Source organism: Gadus chalcogrammus, chromosome 4, assembly GCF_026213295.1.
Source record: "Gadus chalcogrammus isolate NIFS_2021 chromosome 4, NIFS_Gcha_1.0, whole genome shotgun sequence".
Taxonomy (NCBI): Eukaryota; Metazoa; Chordata; class Actinopteri; order Gadiformes; family Gadidae; genus Gadus; species Gadus chalcogrammus.
The window spans coordinates 24,715,884-24,743,605 of record NC_079415.1 but is presented as its reverse complement, the minus strand read 5'-3'; the positions used below and the strand labels follow the sequence as shown (position 1 = coordinate 24,743,605).

General features: G+C 43.2%; 1 protein-coding gene across 4 annotated transcripts in view; it reads left to right on the top strand.

Moving 5' to 3' along the window:
* The window catches only part of LOC130380848 (striated muscle preferentially expressed protein kinase-like), a 44,193-nt gene that overhangs the window by 3,168 nt on the left and 13,303 nt on the right, over positions 1–27,722 (top strand). The window contains exon 3 of one of the 4 annotated variants that reach the window (XM_056588214.1): positions 16,983–17,164. The exons of 2 other annotated variants lie outside the window; for them this stretch is intronic. In XM_056588214.1, coding sequence (XP_056444189.1) covers positions 16,983–17,131 — 149 coding nt within the window. In that variant the 3' untranslated portion in view covers positions 17,132–17,164. Of the gene's footprint in view, positions 1–11,370; positions 11,710–16,982; positions 17,165–27,722 lie in introns of those variants that run through there. One more of the 4 variants, XM_056588216.1, reaches the window with a different exon arrangement.

The window sequence follows — 27,722 nt, the reverse complement described above, 5'->3', positions numbered from 1 at the left end:
TGGTGGTGGTGGTGGTGGTGATGTTGGTGGTGGTGGTGGTAGAGTGGTGGTGGGGGGTTCATCTTTAAAAACACACACAGCATAGCAAGCTGAGTATGCAACAAGATTCCTCCGGTGAGAAAGAGTTCAGCCTGTAAGTCATACAGTCCCGCTGTCTGTATCAGCGAGTCTCATCGAATATCACACAGCGCATACATTTGACTAACAGTATTAAGGCTATTATAAGCTCTTTCAGAGCATTGGTTCACATTTTCTTCACAAAAATGCTTTGCCAATCACTCATTGATTCCCTTTTAGCTAGTTATCTAGAGCTGTACTTCCGTGTGTTGGCATATGTCAATCATGAATACAGCTTATAAAATCTATCAAACTATCAAATATTCAATTAATTCTGCAGTGTGTTTAATAATGAAATGATATATAGTTATCTAATCATATGTTTGATACATTCCTTCATTCCTTCTTCGTGTTTTGTTCTGGAAACCCCCCCCCCCGTGTGTGTGTGTGTGTGTGTGTGTGTGTGTGTGTGTGTGTGTGTGTGTGTGTGTGTGTGTGTGTGTGTGTGTGTGTGTGTGTGTGTGTGTGTGTGTGTGTGTGTGTGTGTGTGTGTGTGTGTGTGTGTGCGTGCGTGCGTGTATGCAAGTGTGTGGTGATATGTTGTGTGTTTGGATGCTTATAATAGCCTTTGTACAAAGCATAATTAAATAGGGCAGTAGAGTATTTATAGGTAGGTAAACAGTCTGGATGATGAAACATCCAGAGTATTTATATTTGGCAGAATAACTGTCCATCGGTTTTACACACTCTTGCATGCTGGGTGCAAAGTATGGTTGCAGGTCATAATAATTCTGAATATTCTATCCTTCCATCTTTTCCTAATCCATCCCTGGTATCTGTTGCCTTGGCCTAGGAGTTCATTTTCCACCTATTTTTCTAGCCAGTAGTATGCATTCCCTTTTGGCTAGACCTGAACTGATGAACTGAATGCTTTGAGTTCAAACTAGAAGTGTTTCTATTGTTTGTGTTTGTGTTGTACTGTTTAATGTTGGACCCTAGATATACTGCTTATCTTAATTACATTGCCATCATAACACAGCACACCGACACATAACCAAGTGCTTTCCGTGTCTGTTTGTGACGACCAACGCCAACGTATACCAGTGGATTGAGCAGAGAAATTGTTACCAATCGGTGTGAGGTAGCATGCTTGTTACGCGAGAAAGAGATAATTTCCCATCGCTGGGATGGGAACTTGAATTTAGCTCATGGGCTTTCTCTCCTGCTCACAACTCAAGTGAAAGAATCGATATACATTTACATCTAGGGCGTTTAGCAGACATTTTTATCCAAAGTGACTTACAATAAGTACATTTGTCAGAAGACGGAGAAACAACAATACATCACTCCGTCCGTACAGTAAGAATGTTCATAGAAACAAGTGCCAAGCACTAACAATCACTAGGTTAACCCATTCCCTGTGTAATACAAAGATAGCTAGGATTAGATGTTATACAACTAAGTACTATAACTATGTACGACTAACAATAAGTGCATACATTAAGTGCCAGGACAACATACAATAAGTGCATAAGAGGGGTGGGAAGGGGTGGTTAAACAGAGTCTAGGTGAACTCTGAACAAGTGCCTCTTGAGTCTTTTGGTTGGGTATCCACCCCCTTTTTTAGATCCTGACCCCGTTCCCCGCTCTGAAGGTCTTTGCGACTCTTCAGCTCGCAGCGCTACGGCATATGGCAGAGGGCATATGGCAGATGCTTTAATCCAAAGGGACTTAAGTACATTTGGCTGAAGAAGGTGAAACAATATATCACTGTCGGTACAGTAAAGATGTTCATAGAACCAAGTGCCAAGCACTAGCAATCGCTAGGTTAACCCATTTCCCGTATACAACAAAGATAGCTATGATAAGATGCTACACAACTAAGTACTATAACTAAGTACAACACACAATAAGTGTGTACATTAAGTGCCAGGACGTACAACATACAATAAGTGCGTACATAAAGTACCAGGACGTACAACATACAATAAGTACGTACATTTCGTGCCAGCACGTAGAAGTTAATATACAATAAGTGCGTACATTAAGTGCCAGGACATACAACATACAATAAGTGCGTACATTAAGTGCCAGGACGTACAACATAGAATAAGTAGGAGGGGGTGGCTATGCAGAGTCTAGGTGAACTCTAAACAATTGAGTCTTGAGTGATGTTTGAAATTCTTTCCAGGCCTAAACAGGGAAGCATTTCTATGCCTCATCACTGCATTACATTAAATTCATTTAGCGGATACTTTTGTCCAAGTTGAGTAACATTAAGTGCATTCAACAGTGAGGATACGACCCAAAAAGTGCAGGCATTATGCAATTGCATAAAACAACAAAATATGCAAACCGCTTTCAGTACTACAGCACAGAAACAAGAGATATAGAGTGTTTTTATTTTATTTTTAAATTGCATGATTCCTCGGTGGTGGTGCCGAGGTGCAGCCTGAAATGAGTTTGGGGTCTGTGGTGGAAGAACCGATATTGTTCGTCCTGGCACTTATACGCACTTATAGTATATCGTACTTAGTTATAGTACTTAGTTGTGTAGCATCTTATCCTAGCTATCTTTGTTGTATACGGGGAATAGGTTAGCCTAGCGATTGTTAGTGCTTGGCCATTGGTTCTATGAACATCGTATCTGCACAGACAGCGATATATTGTTTCAACTGCTTCTGACAAGTGTACTTATCGTCGCTTTGGTTAAAAGCGTCTCACTGGTCTGTTTGGTCTTTTAACTCCTTTCTGAGGAGTCGGCTGGGGAGGAAGTCTTGGCCACTCTGACCTTGCTGTCACTGGTCCATATTTAATAGCGGTGCAATGCCTTGATCATTGTACAATCGAATGGCTCGTGTATTATTCATCGCAAGCTGCTCTCTAGCTGTATCTGCCGGTAGACATTTTTTATTTGCTGTAGAGAAAGTTTGCAGAAGAGAGTGAGATGATGTACTGCAAGCGTGTCTTCTCTCTCTCCCTCTCTGTCGGTCTGTCTTTCTGTCGGACTGTGTGTCGGTCTGTGTCTGTCTGTGTGTGTGTGTCTTTGTGTCTGCCTCTGTGTGTCTGTCTGTTTGTCTTTCTGTGTGTGTCTGTGTCGGTCTGTGTGTCGGCCTGTGTGTCTGTATGTCTTGCTCTCTTACTCTCTAAATGTCAAAATCTCCTCCTCTTTCTCTCTCAACTTACCTCTCTCTCTCTCTCTCTCTCTCTCTCTCTCTCTCTCTCTCTCTCTCTCTCTCTCTCTCTCTCTCTCTCTCTCTCTCTCTCTCTCTCTCTCTCTCTCTTTCCTCCTAGGCTGTTCACAGGGGCGCCAAGGCAATTATTTATGCTTGAGGTCCTGAGAGAGAGAGAGAGAGAGAGAGAGAGAGAGAGAGAGAGAGAGAGAGACACTCTCTCTCTCTTTGAAGGCAATTCAATTGAAGAGCAAACAAAGTAATATTTGGGATAGGAGTGAGATAATTCAACTATCCTCAGAACCGGGCCACAGGATGACTCACTGTCGACTGGTCTTACTCTCTACCCAACTCTGTAGACATTATTGACAATTAACAACATACACACTCACTGACTTACTGACTGACTTACTATCCCTCAATCGTGTCAAAAGGTGATTTAGAGACTTAGGGATGACATTTTTCTTACAAATCTCTTGTGATCTGTCTCTCTCAACCTTTATTCTTCTAACTGCTCTTACTCAAAGGATCTCAGCTCCACAATATCCCCCCACACTCACTCTTTCTCATTCAAAATAGCTCTCATCTAATCTCTCTTCCACACTCTCAATGTCTCTCTCCCCCTCTCACACTTCTCTCCCTCTCTCTGTCACACACACACACACACACACACACACACACACACACACACACACACACACACACACACACACACACACACACACACACACACACACACACACACCTCTCTCACACAGTCTCATTCTCTACCCTCACCTCACACCCTTCTACTCCATCCACACCTCTCTCTCTCTCTCTCTCTCTCTCTCTCTCTCTCTCTCTCTCTCTCTCTCTCTCTCTCTCTCTCTCTCTCCCTCCTCTCTCTCTCTCTCTCCCTCCTCTCTCTCTCTCTCCTCTCTCTCTCTCTCTCTGTGTGTGTCCGTGGTTATTTATGGTCTGGTATGTAGCAGAATGCAGGGTGACGGCTGCTTCTCTGGTTGCACTGGCAGACATCACAGATAATTATAGCAAACCCCCCCCCAGACCCACCCATCCCTATCTCACAGACACGCACACAAGCACACACACATGCAAACACAGCCTCGCTGCCACCCTCAGTCACCATCACCGTTATGAAAGAGGGTCACTTCCGGGACATTTTGTGTGTATGTGTTTGTCTGTAAATGTGGGACTATGCACGTAACTTTGAATTTACGTGTGTGTGTGTGTGTGTGTGTGTGTGTGTGTATGTGTGTGTGTGGGTCTGTATGTTTTTATATTTGTTTGCGTCTGTGCGTGACTTTTTGTGTGTGCGTGTGTGATTTTTTTTTTGTGTGTGTCTCATTGTGTGTGTGTGTGTGTGTACATGTGTGTTTGTTTGCGTCTGTGTGTGTAAGATCTTTTTTTTTTGCGTCTCATTGTGTGTGTGTGTGTGTGTGTGTGTGTGTGTATACACACACGTGTGTTTGTTTGCGTCTGTGTGTGTATGTGCTTGTGTACTCGTGTGTTGGTTCCAGCTGTGTGTGTTGGCGTGATTTGCCTCACGTTCACCTGTGTGTGTTTCTGTAATTAAAGCTCAGCTTGGACTCGACTCCCTCCAGTATCACAGCCCACGCCTCTCCACTCCTGGCCCCTGTTGAGTCACACAGGCCTGTCCCTTTAAGAAATCACCCAGGAAAGCACTGGCCAATCAGAAGCCAGCTTAGGGCCGTGTCATACGTCATTGTCTAGGCAGCTGAATCGACGTCAGCATGGCTTTCTGATGGTCATCTGGAGGAAAAGATTGGGTCTAAACCCAGGTCACACACCCCAAAAGAACCACTTGCACCTGTTTTTTTTGTATAATCTCTCATCTCATCTCATCTCATCTCATCTCATCTCATCTCATCTCATCTCATCTCTCTCTCTGTCTCTCTCTCTGTTTATTTTTATTCCACTTTGTGACCAAATCCCTCCTCATTAATTTACTAGTTGAACAACAGGTGATCTCAATTATGTGAAATTAAATCTAGTTTTACGTTTAGAACGTTTAGAAATCAGTTTACGATTCCTTTAGAGTGACATTCATTTAAAAGCCGCACGTACCTCTGATGAGGTAATGTGACACATACAATAATACATGCACATGTTGTATAGCAGACGTGTTCAAATATACATGAGACCACTTCCATGAGTGGTCTCGTGTTCTAGTCTATATCAGCCCGCAGACCCCTCATGCCGGATGGCTGGTTCTAAATACTGATGTTATGGGGCTCTGTATTTTAATCTTCCAGACAAGGTTAATGTGTTCTCAACTCCTCCTGCTCCTCCTCCTCCTTCTCCTCCTCTCAATTTAAGAAGCATATAGTATCCTCCTCCTCCTCATGCACCTCAGATCTGGCTGGATGTGGCATCTCACTTTTTTTTGCTCCCATTTGTTTGAACCAATCACGTTGCTGTAATTGACTTAAAGCAAACACAAACTTGGCACTCAACACTGTGAAATCTATGGAAGTAAATCTGTGCCATCGGGTTTTGAAAATAAAAACACATTGAATTATAAGCACTGAATATTTATGTATTGAAATAACCTATCTGAATTTTTTGCCTCTAAATTTAACTCTTTAAATTTTCAATACATCATATTCACCTTTATTTTTCAATGTTAAAAAATTAAACGTTAAAAAATTCAACGTTGAAATATTCAACTCAAATATTTTCAACGTCCCAAAATTCAGTCCGCCAAAGTCACCATCAAAATTCAATGTACCAAATTGGGACTCTCTAAATCGACGCCACTTCGACCTGGGCGGGACTTTACGTCCTACGTCACTCGCTATGGGTGTGCATGTGTGCGCGTAGCCGTCACTCCCGATGGGTGTGCATGTGAGAAAGGTTTTGGCTTTTAGTGTCTATGGGTTGGTAATAACGGTTCTGATGATTGTTCTGATGGAAAAGTGGTATTTTATTTCCATAATCTTTGTTCAGTGAACGCATAAACCCGTTTGTTAGTTAGCAGTTAAACAAAATGCGATCTCTTTGTTTACAGTTACCAACGACCAACTGATGATTGGGGGTTCGATTCCCTAGTGATGCAAGGTTTTTTCTTTCATTTTGGACTGCACACACATCGCGAGTGACGGATAGTCGCACAATGTACACACATCACTGTCTTTACAATTTCTAGGCAACTGAAGTTTAAAGATTGTCAAGTGGTTAACTCTTGAATCGCATGTACTAAGACCTGATGGGTTAGTGGTCAGAGAACAACTCATTAACGCGGGGATAAGGGGTTCGATTCCTTAATGAAGCCAGCTTTTTTCTTTCATATTGGACTGGATGTTTGTATGCCATTTTGCGTAACTTGTAGTTTATGATGAAGAAATGTTACTGGGGTTAAGGTTAGGGTAACGGTAAGACACAAAGTGTTTTTGCAACACAATATTTCTTACAATAACAAAGTCCAAAGTTTTGATGACTCCAGTAGGAAACTTAAGATACCTAGAGAACTGCGTGAGTGCTCACAAAAAATCTACAAGTCAGCAGTGTGGTACAGGGTGATCATTTCTGATATACAGTACAAAAGCTGAAACTATTAGCCAGGAGTGGGAAAGATGCAGACGCAGACCTGGGAAGCAATAAGACACACCAACACACAGTTGTCTGTTGCAAAATGGTTCAGAGTTTAATATAAATAGTTAGGGTTAGCTGGTATGGCGTTATCTGGTATGGCTATAGTCTAATGTTAGCTTAGTTCGTGTTGTTTCGTCATGTTAATCGCTAGAAATAGTAAGTAATTTGTAGAAATATAGCCTATCATCACAGACTGTAGGAATGTCACCCACCCTCCATCGCGTACGACACTGACGCTCGTAATCCTGTAGTGCAAGGGAGTTTGTGCACAGATCCCTGAGACAAACGGCTACGCCCACACATGCTGCACACCCATAGCGAGTGACGTAGGACGTAAAGTCCCGCCCAGGTCGAAGTGGCGTAGATTTAGAGAGTCCCGGTACGAAATTCGGGACTCTCTAAATCGACGCCACTTCGACCTGGGCGGGACTTTACGTCCTACGTCACTCGCTATGGGTGTGCATGTGTGCGCATAGCCGTCACTCGCGATGGGTGTGCATGTGAGAAAGGTTTTGGCTTTAGTGTCTATGGGTTGGTAATAACGGTTCTGATGATTTTTCTGATGGAAAAGTGGTCTTTTATTTCCATAATCTTTGTTCAGTGAACGCATAAACCCGTTTGTTAGTTAGCAGTTAAACAAAATGCGATCCCTTTGTTTACAGTTACCAACGACCAACTGATGATTGGGGGTTCGATTCCGTAGTGATGCAAGGTTTTTTCTTTCATTTTGGACTGCACACACATCGCGAGTGACGGATACTCGCACAATGTACACACATCACTGTCTTTACAATTTCTAGGCAACCGAAGTTTAAAGATTGTCAAGTGGTTAACTCTTGAATCGCATGTACTAAGACCTGATGGGTTAGTGGTCAGAGAACAACTCATTAACGCGGGGATAAGGGGTTCGATTCCTTAATTAAGCTAGCTTTTTTCTTTCATATTGGACTGGATGTTTGTATGCCATTTTGCGTAACTTGTAGTTTATGATGAAGAAATGTTACTGGGGTTAAGGTTAGGGTAACGCTAAGGGTAAGACACAAAGTGTTTTTGCAACACAATATTTCTTACAATAACAAAGTCCAAAGTTTTGATGACTCCAGTAGGAAACTTAAGATACCTAGAGAAATGCGTGAGTGCTCACAAAACATCAACAAGTCAGCAGTGTGGTACAGGGTGATCATTTCTGATATACAGTACAAAAGCTGAAACTATTAGCCAGGAGTGGGAAAGATGCAGACGCAGACGTGGGAAGCAATAAGACGCACCAACACACAGTTGCCTGTTGCAAAATGGTTCAGTTAAATAGAAATAGTTAGGTGAGTGAATAGCTGGTATGGCCTTATCTGGTATGGCTATAGTCTAATGTTAGCTTAGTTCGTGTTGTTTCGTCATGTTAATCGCTAGTAATAGTAAGTCATTTGTAGAAATATAGCCTATCATCACAGACTGTAGGAATGTACGACACTGACGCTCGTAATCTGTAGTGCAAGGGAGTTCGTGCACAGATCCCTGAGACAAACGGCTACGAGCACACATGCAAACCCATAGCGAGTGACGTAGGACGTAAAGTCCCGCCCAGGTCGAAGTGGCGTCGATTTAGAGAGTCCCTACGAAATTCAGTGTTAACATCCGGGGACCCAAGAAAGAGCAATCGATCCTAGATCGCGGTCAAACGAGTGGGCGCGTCGTTGGATGCCTGACTCTCTCACGCGGGAAGGCAAAACAGATTTAGCCATGTCCAACGGCAACAGCAGCAGTAACATTGCTTCGGTGAGTACATTCTCTCTCTCTCTCTCTCTCTCTCTCTCTCTCTCTCTCTCTCTCTCTCTCTCTCTCTCTCTCTCTCTCTCTCTCTCTCTCTCTCTCTCTCTCTCTCTCTCTCTCTCTCTCTCTCTCTCTCTCTCTCTCTCTCTCTCTCTCTCTCTCTCTCTCTCTCTCTCTCTCTCTATATATATATATATATATATATATATATATATATGCCATTAGTATGGGTTGTTTCTGTAAGATTCAGCAATGGACAATACTAACGGACACTTGTACATAAGAAGGACGTCGAATTGAAAAATAAGGGTAGTTCGGAATTTTGGACATAGGGCCTGATTCCCAAGTTAGCCTTGGTGTTCTTATCATTGGAGACTAGGCTAGCGCAAGTCAACGGGCATATTTTGATGCTGGTTTATAACGTCTTTATTGAAGATTTCAGGGGTACAGTTGTAACAGTCAGGTTTATAATATGTAGCGCCACTAGGTGGCGCCCCCCTCTTTTCTTTGGTTATACGAGATAACGTGGAGTGAAGAAGTGCGTGCTCTTCCGCTCGGCTAGAATAAACAGCAGTATACGATCGAAGTCTCCCTTTTTAATATGAGTTATTTAGTAACTGATTTGTTGTAGGCAGGAATCCCGGACTTTCCACCTGTGTGTTAAATATAATATTTATTTTCCTTTTCATGGGTTCCATGAAGCACGGAATAGAGCCGGAGTCTTTACAGACTCACTTTTTTCTCCCTTGATCATTGCCTTGCTTGATCTAGGAGGAATTAGTTTTTATAAAGCTGTTGTGTTTTACACTTCCTTGGCTTTTTGAGTCTTAATGTGCTCTGGTGACTTAGGTCGTTTTGACTGGGGTCCAGCAGGAGTACATTGATCGGGCTCCGCTCGCAGCTTCACCTTAGCCCATAAGGCGAAGCCTAGACGACGTAGCCTACATGAAATAGAACGATAGTTATGTTATTATAAATCTAGTTCTATGATTGTATGCGTAGCCGTCTAGTTTCCCACCTGCTGTACCCTCCAAATGATGAAAGAAAAGCGTGGAGGATGAGCGACGGTATACACCGCCTTATATAGACACGATACCGTGGGAAATGTGGGCGGTGCCCACGCTGATAGGTGCATAGTTTGAATTTTCAGCGCGCGCAGGCGCGCGCACGGGAAGCCTAGACGGCTACGCCTACAATCATAGAACTAGAGTTGTAATAACATAACTATCGTTATGTTACACCACTACTCACCCCATGAACATTGTTTATGCTGTTTTATAACGTATATATTGAAGAATTCAGGGGTGCAGTATGTGCAATGTATGTAATGTAAAATAGCACTTCAAGAAAAAACATAAATAATCAATTAAACTAAATAAATAACTTAAACTCAAAGTGTAGCAAGTAGTTAAAACTTGTATATATGTGTGAATGGGATTATGCATGTGTGGGTTTATATATGCAATAGCTCATAATTATTAAAAATATCCAATAATACAAACATTTTATTTTGAGTTACGTTATTTCAATGCATAAATATTCATTGCTTAGAATTCAATGGGTTTTTATTTTCAAAATCCGATGGCACAGATTTACTTCCATAAGTGATGCACAACACTGCTTAGAGGGCTCAAAATTAACACTCACCAAACTGGGTAAAGTAGTCTGAAGTTATTGAGTCCACCCGCCACTTTGGCTGGACACATCTTGTCCTTCAGCTGCAGAGAGCTGAGAGCAGTCAACAGTAGCCTATAGACACATTTTGAAATAAGCCATGGAAGTACTACTCCAAAAACATTCACAACAACCTATTTTCGTTTTATGCGGAATATTCAAGGCGCTGGTTCTCCGCAGAAAAAAGTGGGGCGCATCAACCCTGCGCGCATACAGCATGCGCGCTGTTTGCAAATATTCAGTCACGAGGAGATTCAACCTTTTAAATTGAGCAGCATGAATGTGTTCAGCATGAATGTGTGCATTTGAATTGTTAAAATATGCTACAGTGGTCATTTGTTTAGCCAATTCATGTAAAACAATGAGGGTTTTGATTGTAGCGTAGCCTGTGATAAAATAAACAAGTTGTTACATTTCGTGCACTCGCTCAAATTGATCGCTATAGACTACCGTAGGTTTATGAACTAAACGGCGGCAAGCTAGCGAAAGCCGGCGGCAAGCTTTGCGGAGTACCGGTATTTAACAACCATGGCGAATCAAAATATGATCACACACTTCTTCTTCTTTATATAGCCTGCCTATCAATTTTTTTAAGTGCAATAAACACGGACAATATCCGACAGATTTTTTTCCAATTTGACCGGTAAAATGAAACCTTGACCGGCACCAATTTCTTCTAGCGGAAACACTTATACAGATATTGATATTAATATCATTGTTCTATGGGGGGGAAACAATTCTGAATCAGCAAATGTTGCTATTGCCAGGTTAGGCTCTTGTCTAAATAAGTGCAGCCCTATTCATTTTTTCTACAATTATTACTGCACACAAGGATATAATATTGATTGTGAATCTCAAATGAGACCAAGATGACATGCTCAAAGGTAATTAGAGTGAAATGCAAGGGTTAAGGTTATGCAAGTTTTCGATCACACTGTGTGCTACAAAATGTATTTTTATGCTACTGAATTTTTGTGCTTGCTGGCACCAGTGCTACCACTTAAAAAAAATAAGCGAACAGCCCTGGATATGCATTTATAGTTCTTCCTTAATGTATTTACTGTTTTTATATTCTTGCTTTTAACAGGATGAGTTGGATGACACTGCACAGGTCTGGAACACACACACCATCAGGCCATCGAAAAACCTTAACGTCCCAGTAGGGTTAAAAAACGACAACACACGCTATTCATGTTTTTGTTGAGAATGGAACATTTTTTATTACTGTAACTATATTGCTATCCCGTATGTGGAACTCTGAATAAACAAAAAATCGCCCAACAAGTTTGGTGCTGTTTCCTGATATTTTCAGGCCATATTTTTCACTGGCCACATTAGCTAGATGAAAAACGTAACAATGAATTAATAATTGTACTTCTTCAAGAACAATTTACTTAATTGTTCTTGTAATCAAACTAGTATTACTTTTCATACCATACCATAGTTAGATTCGTCGTCTGAGACGTCTCGCTAGCCTTCGTGACACTCCTCTGGGATCGAGCTCTTTCAACAACAACCGCACATCCTCTTTCCTCACACGCAGTCCATGCTCCCTGCATTTAGCATACATCCATCGGTATTCGGTACCCGTGAGCTGTCCAGAGTACTGCAGTTGGTCGTTAATAAAATCCACCAGAACCGACAGGTCAGAGTACGCCTTGCGGCGAGAGTGTCCCCTATCTCGCAGTATCCTCTTCAGATGTCTCTCACTTATGTGGAAGACGTGCCTACTGGCAAGTATTGATTTGTTGTCCGAATATTTGAGGCCAAGCTCAAAATAAACGATGATAAAACTCCCAAGCTCCATCGTTGTGGTTGTTAGTTTTTCCTCTGACCCGGAAGTTAAATTCTGACCCGGGAGTTGGTTTGCGATATCTCGCAAACCAAATTATTAGTTTTCTCTGCTTTTTTTTTCAACCAAAATATTTTTTTTCCTCCATGTCCCTTGGGGGGCTCCGTACCATTACTGCTGCTGTTGCCGTTGGACATGGCTAAATCTGTTCTGTTTTGCCTTCCCCCGTGAGAGTCAGGTATCCAACGAGAATGATGCGCCAACTCGTTTGACCGCGATCTAGCATCTAGGATCGATTGCTCTTTCTTGGGTCCCCGGATGTTAATACTGAATTTCTTACATTGAATTTTGATGGTGACTTTGGCGGACTGAATTTTGGGACGTTGGAAATATTTGAGTTGAATATTTTAACGTTGAATTTTTTAACGTCGAATTTTTTAACATTGAAAAATAAAGGTGATTATGATATATTGAAAATGTAAAGAGTTAAATTCAGAGGCAAAAAATTCAGATAGGTTATTTCAATGCATAAATATTCAGTGCGTATAATTCAATGTGTTTTTATTTTCAAAACCCGATGGCACAGATTTACTTCCATAGAAATCCCACTCACACTTTCAAAAAGCAGCCTATGGGGATACCAGCGTTCAGAGACAAGTGTCTGTCTCGCAAACAATCTTTTCAAACGAGATCCGATATCTCCGTCCCGCCTCCTCTCTCAGAGTCTTCTGAACCAGGCGTTGTGCTGTCCCTCCCCAGAGGTACAGCCGTATCGTAGCAGGGCTGCCTGGATCTGACATTCACGAGCATGGGACGGCATGTGCCTCAGGAGGTAGAGTGAGTTTGCTGGTAACCGCAAGGTTTCTGGTTCGATTCATACTGTCGAGGTGTCTCTGAGTAAGACACCTCACCCTGAGTGCTCTTGACGAGCTGGCTGTTGCCCTGCCGTCTGTGTGTGAATGTCTGCATGAATGGGTGAAGGTTAGGTAGTATTGTAAAGCTCTTTGAGAAAAGTGCTGTATAAATGCAGTCCATTTATCATTTATGGCTGGCTGAATATGGGAGGGGTCAAGGGTCAAACATGTATGTGCGATCCCAGCCCTGGCTGCCTGGTGGTCTCGCTGTATGTAGGAGGGCTCGCCTGCTTCATGTAGATGGTCAGAAGCAGCAGGAGATCTCTCACTGGGCCGTACCGTACCCATCGGGCAGCAAAGGTGTGTGTGCGTGTGTGTGTGTGTGTGTGTGTGTGTGTGTGTGTGTGTGTGTGTGTGTGTGTGTGTGTGTGTGTGTGTGTGTGTGTGAGTGTGTGAGTGTGTGAGTGAGTGAGTGAGTGAAATCCCCCGGCCATCAGTAGGGGGGTGTGTCCTTTGCTGGGGATCTGCAGGGGAAGTGTATGTGTGTGTAGTGGGGGGGGGGGGGGTAGAGGTCAGGGTTGGGGGGTACACCACATCTCCCTCACTCAGAGCACCCCTCCTCTAGCAATCACACTGGCCGTAGAGAACTGTAACAGGACATGAGTAAGACCAGAACTTATCTTGGGAGAATGTAGCAGTCTGGCGGCTATCTTGAAGGACACTAAGTCCTTTCCTTCCTCCAGAGAAAGTGCACATTTGCGCGAGAGACATCGGAATAAGAAATATACAATCATATTAAATTACTGCAAATAACAACAAACGGCGTGAGAAAGGATGGATGAGTTTGTAACGGAAGGAGTTTTCAGTGAGTCTCGTCTGAGTCTCTCGTCGAGTGGTGGGAATTAAGAAGGGAACATTTAGCCTGAGGAGATGATTCGTAGGGAGCTGCTGGATGCCAGGAGGGCATTGAGAAGCTCAAGGGACGGAGATGGAGGGCTGAGACGGAAGAAGAACAGCGGTGAGTTGGAGATCTCTGGGTCTCAGCAGCTATCCAAACAAACCCAGCCCATGCAGTTTGTGTTGATATTTGATTATGCTAGGGACGCCACAGATCTCCGCTGACATTTAGTTTGCTTCATGGAGAGGACAGTGAAGAGGAATACAGGAAGGAGAAGGATCTGCGTCCATAGCATAGGACCACACATTGGAATCAAACCTGTGTTTGTTTCAAGGCAAGTTGTTCTTTAAATTATTCACTTAACAGCCGTGTCTCCCTTTGGAGGGTTTTATTTTAGCATCGCTGGTTCTTTAAATCATACATTTAAAAAATGCTAACATGTAAGCTATTTATTATTAGCATTAGCCCAAGAGCACCTGCCCATGAGCACACACTGTTACACCCTTTAGCCCTTCTGTGGAACAGTAGGTAAATACTTGACTTGACTGTGTGCAAACTACGACAGGCTTTTTTAGTATGACCAAAAGCCTTTACATTTGGGGCCTACTTATTGGAAAGGGGTTGGTTCAGAATTCTGCATGTGGAACGAATACCATGAACCATCTACAAACATATTCTGACAATTAACATTGCAGGACATAGAACTCAGGATTCAGGTTATTTAGAAGATGCTTTTATCGAAAGCTGTTTGAAAAGTGAATTCTGATACAGGTCAGTGAGCAGCAGACATCTTGTACAGGGATGGCTACAGGCAGACTGTGGACATCAGAGCTCAGACCCTCATACATCAAGCTCTCATAATCCAGGTGTCTTCACAGGACCAAGGGAAGATGTCGTCTCGAGGAACACTTGTGCCACCCATCAACCACTCACTCACAGCGGCAGCGCTGAAACCACTCTAGTCCACATTAACTGTACAAACCAAGGCTAGGCTCCTACGCTGCTGTTCCAGCTCGCTTTGAGCAAACAGCACGGCCGGGGTTTCCCCCCCAACCCGAGGAGTCACACTCGGCTCAGTCAAAGTGAGACACCGGTCCGAAGTGTGAGCGACCAAAATAGGCCACACACACACACACACACACACACACACACACACACACACACACACACACACACACACACACACACACACACACACACACACACACACACACACACACACACACACACACACACACACACACACACACACACACACACACGGAATAGACGAGAGACACAGAGTGTTTTGTGATTTTTCGAGCGTTTCAAAAGTTGCGCAATTGCGACTTTCCATGTCTTCCCCCATCCCAAAAATGTGGGACCCCAGAGCCAAGGGGCCTTTGGTTGGCACGGATGACCGGGGGGCCTACACTCTTTGTTGTAAACTAGATGGCATGTGTTCCTGTGCGCAGGCACCCAATGATCCATAGAGAGAACCCCCCACCCCCCGGGGATTTAGTGGAGGATTTGGTGGTAGGATCGGGTTGCGCTTTTTACATCTCTGCCGACCCCCCCCCTCTCATCTCTCTCTCCTGCATGTGGGATTACCAATCTTGGTAACCATGGAGAGTGAATCACCCCTCTGATGTACAGACATCAGGCCCAGAAGGGTCTCCGCGGGGAGGGGGGGCTGCTGCATGAGAACATGGAGGGGGGCCTTTTGTAGAATGCGTCATGGAGACATTCGAAGTGCCGATTATTGTTGTGTTTTTTGCCAACGCTTTTTTTGAGAATGTGTCATGTAACCGTTTGTGAGGCAGGTTTTAGTCTCCCTGTCATTATGGTGGAGCGGTCCCTAGAAAACGCATTGTGTTGAAGCCCTGTTTTTGTTCGCTCGGCTTCCGTTACGGTTTATGGCGTCCAAGGACACAAATTATTAGCATGGATAGGTTATCACGAGCCCTGCTTGGATCACGTATAAGCATCCAACTTCAACAGCAATAATCAATACTGTTAATTCCTCCCTAAGGCGGTTAAAGTTCCTATTACCAGCCAGGTCAGACCCATCAATCATTGCTCTTTTAAGCTAGTATTAGCGAATAGCTAGCGACCCCCAAGCCTGTATGTTGAAGGTCAGGATGTGTAGGATATGGTATTCGCCTAGTGGTTAGGGGGTTTGACTCCAAGCTAAAAGGTTCTGGGTTCGATACCCAATATCAGAGCCTGCATCCCTCAACCCCTACCCGTTCCTGAATGACGTGTTTTTGAATTCAATATGAGTGAGCTGGGATGTATGCATCATCATAATGAACAAATAGTAACCAACCACATATTTTTGCAACCATTTATTTCACAGCAAATTCTTCTTAGCACAAACAAGTTGGAAGAAGAGCTTTTGGGGTTTTCCATCGTTAAAGCAGTGTGTGTGTGTGTGTCTGTATGTGTATGTGTGTGTGTGTGTTTTAATGTCCTGGTGAGGAGAACTGAACTCATCCTCCGCTGTCACTTAATCAATGAGCTTCGCAACGCTTTGCTAATGCTAATTATCCCCCGCCTGCCTGTGAGTTGGGCCGGTCCGAGCCAGGCACTTCGGTGAATCAGAGAACAGGAGGATCCGTAATGGGTGTACTTAGAAGTATTGCAAAGCCCAAACTGTGGTGTCGGCAGTTTGTGTGTTTGGTTGTGATCTCATTTTCTCTGTTGGTGAGGACATGGGGTGAATGTAGTTGACTGAGATAGCGTGGGACCAAACTGTATCTGTGGTCTCACCTTTTGACCAACCCGATCGGAGAGAGAGAACTGCAGATCTTGGTGTTTGGTGATAATGGACTAATAATAATGATAATTCATTATATCTATATAGCGCTTTTCATTACCCAGAGACACTTACAGTGAAGGGGAGGACCTTACTCACCACCACCAGTGTGTAGCACCCACTTGGGTGATGCACGCCAGCCAATCTGCGCCAGAACGCTCACCACGCACCAGCTTGAGGTAGAGAGTGAGGGAATTAATGAGTCAGCCAATTGTACAGGAGGATTATTAGGGGGACCAGATTGAATTAGCCTGTTTTGGCCAGGACACCGGGGTACCCCCTACTCTTTGCGAAAAGTGTCCTGGGATCTTTTATGACCACAGTGAGTCTGGACCTCGGTTTTACGTCTCCTCCGTAGGACGGCGCCTTCCACAGCACATTGTCCCCGTCAAGGCACCGGAATTGATGAGTGAAGGGGCCAGAGGGAAGAGTGCCACCTATTGGGCACCACCCGACACCACTTGGTATTCCCCGGCGGTCTCCCATCCAAGTACTAACCTGGCCTGACCCTGCTTGGCTTCCGAGATCAGATGAGATCGGGTGTGTTTTCTTTTCTTTTTTTTTTTTTAATCAAAAATACCAATTTATATATACAAAAGACATTCATCTGTAAATATTTACACAAAACAATGACATACACACAGGAATCACATTCATCTTGAGGGGTAACCAAACACAAAAAAGGAAAAATAAATCACTTAATAATAACACATGCGCCTGATAAACATAGAGGCACACTCAGAAATGAAATGCTAGTTTCCCTTCCGATGTTACAGATATAAAACCACACCCGTCAATAAAACATTTAGCAAAGTCCTCAGCACCATATCAAACCCACATTTCTCCTGACAACAGATTCAAACAAATCCCACACATGAACCTTTTTCCCCTCAAAATGAGCAAGATTCCTTCTTGACATAATAGCATACCTTACGTGGCTTGACACACAATTAAACAAACGAACATTCACATCTTTCCTTTTCCCATTTACTCCAAACAACAACATTTTGTTCCATTCATATGCCTTTACAAAACCCTTTTCCCAGTTTTTAAACAGCATATCTTTTAACTTCAAAACAAAACTACGTAGACATTGACATCGGATATATATATGTAACAAGTCTTCTGGCTCAGTTTCACACATATCACATTCTCTTTTGTTCTCTTTGTTAATCTGATGCAGCACTGTGTTTACATAGATCCTGTTGTGTCTCGTCATGAAGTCATTGTTTTCACATTCTATTGCATTATATTTGATTTGGAGGTTTTCCCATATCAACTGTACATTCATACCTGGCAGAACCCTCTCCCACATTTGTTCTGATGCCGGTCTTTTCAACAGTTTCGCTATCAGTTCTAAACATATGTTTTTTACTTTTAATTCTTTAAACTCTTTACTTGCATCATTTTTAACAAACACTAGTTTAGGTAAAGGTCCATCCCCTGTCCTCACACACTCTCTCTCAATCAAATTCCTCCAGTCTCCAGGCATACTCCCCTTAATTATATCATACATTTTTACAATCATATCTCTCCTAGCATCCTCATCCCATTCTCTTACGCAGTCTACCATTGCCTGCCCTGGCAGAAACCCAGGCACAAACTCATAGACCATGTCCTTTACTTGCCTAATTCCTGCATCCATGCAGGGGCGGATCTACTGGGGTGGCATGGGGTGGCAACTGCCACCCTAAAAAAAGCCTTGCCACTCCATCTGCCACCCCAGTTGGCAGCGCAAAACTCTTTTTTTTTTTCTTTTTTTTTTGCTTTTACAAGACATTTACAAAAGCGAGTTTCAAAAGTCAGACTGCAAGTGAATGCAACCAGGAAATATTGCCCCATCCCGCCTGCCCCCCCCCCCCTCCCCGAGACTCCCGCCGGCACTGATTTTGAATACAAGGAAGGCGCGAGAGTCCTCCAAACGAACGAAGCAAGCGGCGCGGCAGAGAGACTACATTCTTGAGGTAATACTGATCAACCGTCTATCTATGAAGAAATTATAATAATTAGAAAAGAGCAGTGCTGTGTATTACAGAAACATCATAGTTAAAGACTTAAGTTAAGATTGGAATGCCTTATAGCTGCATAGCCGGCGCGTGCCGTATGGGCAGGTGGGGCGGCGAACTCCCTGCAAAAGCATTCTCCCAAAAAAAATAGTTCCTCAGTAAATCATTGCTCCAAGTTTATTTTTAATAATGTGATTGTCACATTAACTATCTATAGTTTCTGTAGGCTTTCCGACTATTTTTGTTCTGTAGATATCAAATTGATGGTGGCGATTCTAGTTGAGTTTAACGTGTCATGCAATGTGGGGCGGCGGAGCTCAACGACCGCGTCCCTCCGTATGTTTCTCGCATAACCCTGCAGGCTGCAATAAGAATTGCAATCCGCGCTAAAGACGCGCTAACAAACACAAACCCTTCTACACTCAGCTGGTTTTCCTGACCGTTAACTTCATGTGCCTCCTTTTGTATCAACAGTCATTCGATTTGATTATATTAAACTTTATTGTCATTGAACCAAGTAACAGGTACAAAATGCAAGTCATCTTCTGTAAATTATTTACAAATGGCCATCTCTAATCTACTTGGTTGCACACCTGTCTGAACTTTTATAAACCAATATGTCATCAATAATTAATAATAAAACAAGCTTCACATCAAGAGCAAAAAAAATAATAAGGTAAACTCAAAAGGTCTTAAATACTTAGAAATGAAAGATATAAAAAAAGAAAGAGAGGGAAATCTTTGATAGCACTTCCCCTGAATCCCCATTTGGCTCTTCCAAGCATGCAGGTAATACACTCTACTTTGGGAGTTATTCTATGTCACCGCACTTTGAGGGTGGCATTGTATGTAAATTATTGGAATCGGTGAATAAAGTGATATTTGCACTCAAGTTGGACTGATGATTGACATCTGATAGGAATATCTCATGGACCAATACCAATTTATTGTTAACTAAAGTACATATTGCAGCTCTCTTTGCATATATTTTTAGCCCCATGCCCCTGCGGTTGTAATAGTGCAGGTGTTTGTTGTAAGGCAGGTTGATTTTGTAATTATTCAGTAATAATTTATTAAATTTTGTCTGAAACCTTTTATGTTTAAATGTAAGGCTTTACTCATCCCACAATAAATTAAATATAATGTTATTGAGTCAAAATATCTAAATGTGGGGGCTTTCCAAGTAAATATTGATTGATATGGCTTTAATTAAATCGGCATACTGTATATACTTCTGCCAGAGCGTGCCACCCCTCAAAATCTCCTGTCCCCCTCTTGCCACCCCATGAATATTTTTCTAGATCCGCCCAAAACCTTATTGTATAGCATTTTGTTGTTATGCTGTATTATAGGATTGGGAAAAACGTGTTTATTCATTACTTCGGTTACATTACTACAATTGTATGATATGTTGGGTAGGAATTCTCCCCACGCTCTGAACACCTCTTGGTAGAAAAAAGGCACTTTTTCATACATTGGTTCTTTCAAAACCATAAGCAGACTATTCTCTCCACATCTACCAGCCATCTGAACGTACATTTTAAAGAATTGTTTCCACCCATAGTCATTCACATCATGGAGATACTTCTTCACTGTTTTAACCCTCAGTGCTTTACGTTTTGTGTCAATGTCCACCAGTTTTAACCCTCCCTCACTTTACCCTGCTGTCAATGTTTTGTGGGATATCCTCACACCCTTCCCATCCCACAAGAAGTTTGAAGTCAGCTGATTTAATTCGGATAGAACCCATACCAGAAGATCTAGTGCACCCAAAAGATACACACATTTGGATAATAATAAGGAATTAACAACTATTACCTTACCTTTTAAATACAATTTCCTCTGCTTCCATGCATTTAAAGTGTTTTATCTTATTTATCACTCCTGTCCAAGTGACATCTCTTGCTTCCTTTTCGTTTGGACCTGTTTACTCCTAAAACTTTGATGCAGTCTACAACTCTAAATGCAATCATACTGTCTCTACCCTATCCCTCTCCTGACCTGATACACATTAGTTCATATTTTTCTATATTCACTTTAGCCCCTGCTGCCCTCCCATATGTTTCCATGTGTTTCATAATTATATTGATGCTGTCCATATTTTCTACTGTTATTGTCATGTCATCCGCATATTGTTGAATTATATTAATTTTCTCACCTGGTATTTGTATTCCTTTTATATTACTATCCTTTTTTATAAGGACAGCAAAGGGTTCAATATACATGCTATATAACAGTGCTGATAAATGACAGCCCTGTCTCACTGACCTCTCCAAAGCAAAAGTGTCTGCATCAGCCCATTGCATTTGACCCTACTCTTAGCTTCCACCGGAATCGGCACGGAAGCGCCACGGCAGCGAAGCGGCTGTGTTCCGTACTGCAATCCCCACTGGAAGCGGCACGGACACGTTCCGACAGATGGCTCAAGACGTGCATAATTATAATAAGTATTCATACAATATTATTCACAAGTTATATTCAAACCATATATATTATAATATACATTATAATATATATATATATATACATAGGCCTACCTTATAATCAACCATACACATTACCCATTGAATACGGTAGACCTATGATTTCTAGATGTCATGGCAACGTCCACTCGCGACACTGGACTTGCGAGGCATCGACGCGGACTTTCAATTCTTCTTTGCCACTGATTAGCTATTGATACCATTATATACCATAGATAGACTGTATAATATTACAATACCCTGTGAATTACATAAGGATCGATGTGAGCGAAAAGGCAAACTGATTGGCTGTAGTCGTGTTCTGAGACACGGCAGCGAACCGGCAACTTTCAGAAATAGAAGAGGCAAGTATCGTAAACGAAGTGCCGGTTTGGGGACGGTTCCGTGCCGTGCCGGTGCCGTATCCAGTGGAATAGCCTACGTTCACTTTAATGGTTTCTATTATTTTTTGGCGAGCGATTCGCTGCCGTGCCGCTTCCGTGCCGATTCCAGTGGAAATTGGCCTTTATACAGCAGCCTGATCCAACTCACTATTCTATCCCCAAACCCAAACTCTTTCATACTCCGAAACAAGAACTCATGCTCCACTCTATCAAAAGCCTTATTCAAATCTACACTCAACACTATCCCAGACTGTTCTTTCATGTGCCTAACAACGTCCCTAACTGTCCCTATTATATCTGCTATGTCTCTCCCTTCGACACTAAATGCCTGTGTCGGTGATATTATTCCTCCCATTGCCTTCTTAATCCTATACGCTAAAACCCTTGTTAATATCTTATAGTCAATATTCAATAAACTAATTGGCCTATAATTCCCTAACTCCAACCTACTCCCCTTATTTTTAAATAATATTGTGATTACCCCAGTAGCCATGGATTCTGAAACCAGTTGTCCCTCCTCCATGCTTTGGTATACCATTAGCAGTATGGGTGCCAACACATCAGCAAACTCTTTGTAGAATTCACTGCTAAGGCCATCTGAACCTAGCCTGGCTCCGCCCGCCTAAGTACTTCCGCTCAATTCGAATTTCCCTTCAGTACTAGGTCTGGACCTGCTGTATGTAATTTGGTTTTCTGGCGCCGCCACAGCGGCGCCCAATCAGCGAACAGAGGGCGTGTCTGAGAACAATGACGATAAAGTCGTGCGCCAGTTTGAGTTGTTGTTGTAGGTCGGTAGTTGATTTACAATGTGCAATTTTTCCCTGATAAATTAAATTCGACGAACAAAACCTGCAGCTGTCGTTGACGGACATTTTCGTGCAGACGCGCAAGGTGTTTGGTTTGTGTACAACCTGCGCGTGATTCCCGGCGCATGACATACGTCACAACCAAACGTTAGCGATTGGTTATGGCAGATCCAGAGTGGCACTGGGCAGATCCAATAATTTTAAACTTCAACAGACACCCGCCTTCAAGTGAGTTAACGTTTGTCAATTGATTAGGTCCAGACTCTGTACAAATGAAATGAAATGAAGTGAAGTACGAGAGTCTGGTAGAACCAGGCTAATCTGAACCAGGGCTTTTATTGTTTTTTGCATTTTTAATTGCTATTTGTATTTCTTCTACTGTAATCTCTCTGTCACACATGTCTTGCTCGTCTGCTGATATCCTTGCATCCACACCACTCAAGACCTCATCAATACATACTTTATCTGTATTACCATTTTTATACAAGTTTTTATAGAAGCCTTCCACTGTATTCAAGATGCTAACCAAATCATTTACCTTCTCCCCATTTTCATTTTGTTTCTTTTTTTCCAGGTTTAGAAAGTACGCTGTGCACCTTTCCCCCTTTACAGCATACTGTACTCTACTCCTTACTATCGCCCCATCACATTTATTTTTCTCACAATCTTTTAGTTGCCTTCTCAACTTCATATAATTTTGTATATTATAATTTGCATCTTTGTCTGCTTTCCCTGCTTCTTCGTTTCATTTATTTTGTATCTCTTTCTCTACCTGATCCATTCTAAAGTTCATTTGTTTGGCATAGTATATGCTTTTCTTTTTAACCTTTTCTTTCATGATCACTAGGGGTGCACTCACACTAGGCCATCTGGCCGTGGCCGTTGGCCGTTTTCACACCTAACTGTGCTCAAATGGCCCCATTGTTCTCTGGCCTGCACTCGCACTAGGCCATCTGGTCGTGGCCGTTGGCCGTCGCAACTGTGGCCCGGCCACGGTAGGCTCTTGTACATACGTCATCACGTCGTAAGTAACACGTCATCACCAAGCGTCCGCTGCATGAACCATAATAAAGTCTGCCGCCAGTCAGAGTTCTAACAACAATGGACAACAACACAGAGAACACATTTCACACTTTGCTGAGTCTGTTGCTTATTTGGATATATGTTTACCGTTTAATGGGAAAGAAGGCTCGTCGCCTTTATTATGTCCGTGGTCGTCGCATGGACTATACGTCATCCAGCTCAGGTTGCGTAGCCGTGCGTGTGCACGTGTCGGCTCATTAGCATCTGTACCGTAGCGGCCCGTACCGTAGCAGCACACCTCTCCCAAGTGGCCAAATTGGCCTGGCCTGGCCAGACTGGCCACACTCACACTGGCAGATTTGAGCACGGTTAGGTGTGAAAACGGCCACGGCCACGGCCAGATGGCCTAGTGTGAGTGCACCCTAAGAGTGGTAAAAGTATATTTCACCTCTTGTATTTGGCTGACAATGATTTCCTAACTAGAACCAGGTCTATTCTACTCTGTTTAAGGGTCCCCATAACCACCTGCCTCCGCAAAAACAGTTTTCGTTCTGCATTTTCCTCCCTCCATATGTCCACCATTTTGTGTTCTGCCATCATGCTTTTCAAAAAGTTCCTTGACCCATCATACCTGTATATTACATTATTTGAATAATCTAGTCTTGATAATTTTACATTATAGTCACCAACCATTATACAACCTCCCGTGCACAGAACCTCCTAGTCCTCAAAAAAACCTTTTCTCAGTTCCTCCACGTTTGGTGCATATATATTGATTAATTTGTATGTGTTTTTATTGTGGACAAATTCTATCGCTATCACGCGTCTATTCCCTCCACAAAAGCTTTGCTTGACACTAGTGCTGCACGATATGGGCAAAATATGATATCCCGATATTTTTTGGCTGAATGGCGATATACGATATATATCTCGATATTTTCTATAGAGTGGGTTAGATGTTTTTTTTGTAAGTCAAAAGCCAAATGTGAGATGTTGCAAGCACTTTTATTAAAACATAGGTCAGTATTACTGCAACATGTGACATGTTTAAAAAAAAGGGACGTTTTTCACCTTCTTCACAAAATAATCACCTATGCAAAACAATATAAAGCTGTAGGTTACACACATTAGCTACCATTAAGAGCATTGGCTTCGTCGCATTGTCCTGCGTACTACGGTGAGGGTTTCAGTGCGCCGTAACTTTAATCCCCCGCCCCCTCCCTTCTCCGTTCCATTTGGGAAAAATGTTTGGTTTCATTTCGCTTGTTTCGTATATTTTAATTAATTAATTAAGAGCGTCACCAGAGGGCGCCCCCAACACATCTGCCGAGCGCCGGCCCTGGTTTCGGGGCAGAAGAAACTGTCAGAGTTTTAGGCACGCCGCTGCTGTAAATGGTGGAACAGATTTGTCGTGCTTCCACTTTTAGTCGCAACGGTTTTGCTACACTCTCTACAGATGACCTGCAGCTGCTGCTCATCTGTTTTTTTTAAACCCGAACTATTTCCACATTATGGAGCCATTGTTTCTCCTTTTTGAAACAATTTCGTCTCCCGCCGCCGTCTCGTTTTCTTTACGGGTATCATCCATGCTTGTTGTGTTGTGAGGGGGCAGTGGGGGCGGGAATGAGGCGTCTTTGCACACGGCACGTTCGGGAAGACAGAGTGGGAGAGGGAGGGGTCGCACTCACAGTCTCCAAGGCAAGCGCTGCAGACGCTTGAGGGGGAAACTGACAATTTTAACGCTTATCGATATAAACGATATTGTCAAATCTTGTATCCCCTTGGAAATTATATCGATATATCGTGCATAGCCGATATATCCTGCAGCCCTACTTGACACCACTAACAGACCTCTCTCTGACAAGGATAGCCACTCCACATGCCTTCGCACTCCCATTGTCTATAAATATGGGCCCTTTCCAAAGTTTTCCAAGGGTTTTCACAAGTTCATTATCCCAATGCGTTTCTTGAAGGCACAATATGTCAGATTTACAGAGTTCAATCGTTCTTTCTTTTTTGATCATTTTCCTTAGGCCGTTTGCATTTAAGGATGTTATTATGACCATACCTTCCTCTCTTTTGGCTCCCTTTTGTCCCTCTTTTTGATCATTCTCATCCTGCTGGCTTTCAACGTATCGTAATCCATCGACTCTCCTTCCTCCGATGTTCTCGTCTCCATCACCTCCATGCTCGAATCGTCTGGCTCCTTAGGTGAAGCAGTCGCAGCAGCAGCCCTGCCGTCCCGTGGAGCCTCACTGCAATCCGGGGCCTCCACCTCCCCTGGTCGGCCGCCTCTTCGTTCATTCACCCGGGATGAGGGAGTTTTGGGCGCTGTGCTAGCGCCTTCCTCCATACTTTGCCCTGATGCTCCTCCCGTCATGCGACCCGTCTCACCGGACACTCTATCCGCACTGCTGCCGATGGTGGATGGGATAATTTCACCCCCGTTGGCAGCTCTGGTGTCCTCGTCTTGCTGTCGCTGATCCTTCCCGGACCGGGAAACGCGCTCGCCGCCGCCGGCTGGCTCCGCGTCCACCGTCCTCTCCTCTCCGCATCTCCCCCCCTGCAAGTCACACTCCCTAGCATAGTGTACCTGGCGCTTGCATTTATAACAGGTGAAGTCTGGGCATTCTCTTAAAATATGTCCTGGCTGGATGCACAGCCTGCAGACCTTCACCTGCCTGTCATGAATTACGCGGAAGTACTCCCCTCCGTCTAGTGTCTCGAACTTTGTTGAGTAGGGCAGTTACTGTACAAGTTCAGTGAATTGTACTTTACAGAACCTTGTCCCGTCCACCACGTCTGTCCCAGGCCATTTCTTTCTTTTGATGGGCGAAATCGCCCTCACGCCCCACGTTGAGAGTTTCTGCCTAATTTCAGCGTCAGTTATATAAGATGGCAAGTTTAGAATTGAAACAACAATTGAAACAACATTGCTGCGTACTTCTTTGGCAGTCACCCGATTTTTTTTTGATTTTGAAACCATCTAATAACCTTGTCTTGCCCTTTCCCTCCTGCATGGTTATCTCGTAAATGTTCTTACTTTTGAACCTGCATGCCAGAACAATCCCGCACTTTTCCTTGATTCCCCGCAACAGTTCCATCATGGTTATGTAATCTTCACGACCAGCTCTACAATCAATGTCAGCTCCTTTTTATAGCCACAATCACTCTCACTTTCTCCCGCATTCATTAGTCTCTCTTTATCTCTCCTACTATTCGCCATGCTTTCTTTCTCAATAGGCCTACTAACGGAATTGATCGTCTGTGTTATTCCTTTCTCGCTCGCTTCAATATGTCCAGAATCATTCTCCCGTTCTACATGTGTCAAACTGTTCTTAACTTCCATGTTTTCATTTACAAGTTTTTCCATCCAATCACTAAAAGCATAATCAATCTCAGGTTCTGCATGAATCAAAGTGGCCTTACCTTCTATTTTGTCATTTATCAAATTATCCATCCAATCAAAAAAAGTATGAAACAATCCCCCAAACAGCCAGGCTGCAGGGGAAATTAATCACACATAAAAGGATCACAAATACACCTTATGACTCACAAGCACACGTGGTCCCAACAAACACTCGACTGCTCTCTGCTCACTTCCTGTTTGCACACCTGAACGGGATCGGACGAGATTGGGCGTGCTCAGGGTGGTATGGCCGCCTAGAATAGGATTTGAATAAATAAGCTTTTGCATTGGATTCCAGTATCCAATCCCTCATGAATAAAGTGAGATGGGGGATACAAGCGTCCACCCAGGACTGTAGCAGTGCATCATAAAAAAAAACAAGAATAAAATCCGAAAGCTTACAGCTTACGTCAGTGACAGAAGATGAGCATCAGGGATTCACTCACCATGGCGGAGTCCTCGCCTGTCAGATCCTGGCAGCGTTCTGTCGCCGGCATCGTAGATACACCAGAGAAGTTACACACGTTTTTTATCAACATCACATCACACAGGCCTACCACTTGTCAGTCGACTGCTGTGCAGTCAGTCGAGCAGCAGTGGTGGGGTCGGACTGTATATGGACTTAGCGTCTGTCAGGTAAATGGAATCGGGTCACTTCAACTTTATTAGCCCTTTAACACAATGACAGTCTCAAAGGACTGCATTACACAACACCCTCTAATCGTAACGGCATGCTAAAGGGAAAGGAACAACTCTCCAATCCCAGAGAGAAGAAACCTGGAGAAGGAGCAGGGAAGAGGAATCCCTGCTTCCAGGGGTGCCAGGAAAGACGTACATCATGGTACCATGACGAGCAAAACAGCTAATCATATGAACAAGATATCCCTGTATTTCTGGTGGCAGGATCAGTATACACAACACCTTCTCTCCAGCATGTGTTGATTTGTTGACTTTTGAAAAATAAAAAGCGGACCTCTGATTGGACGAT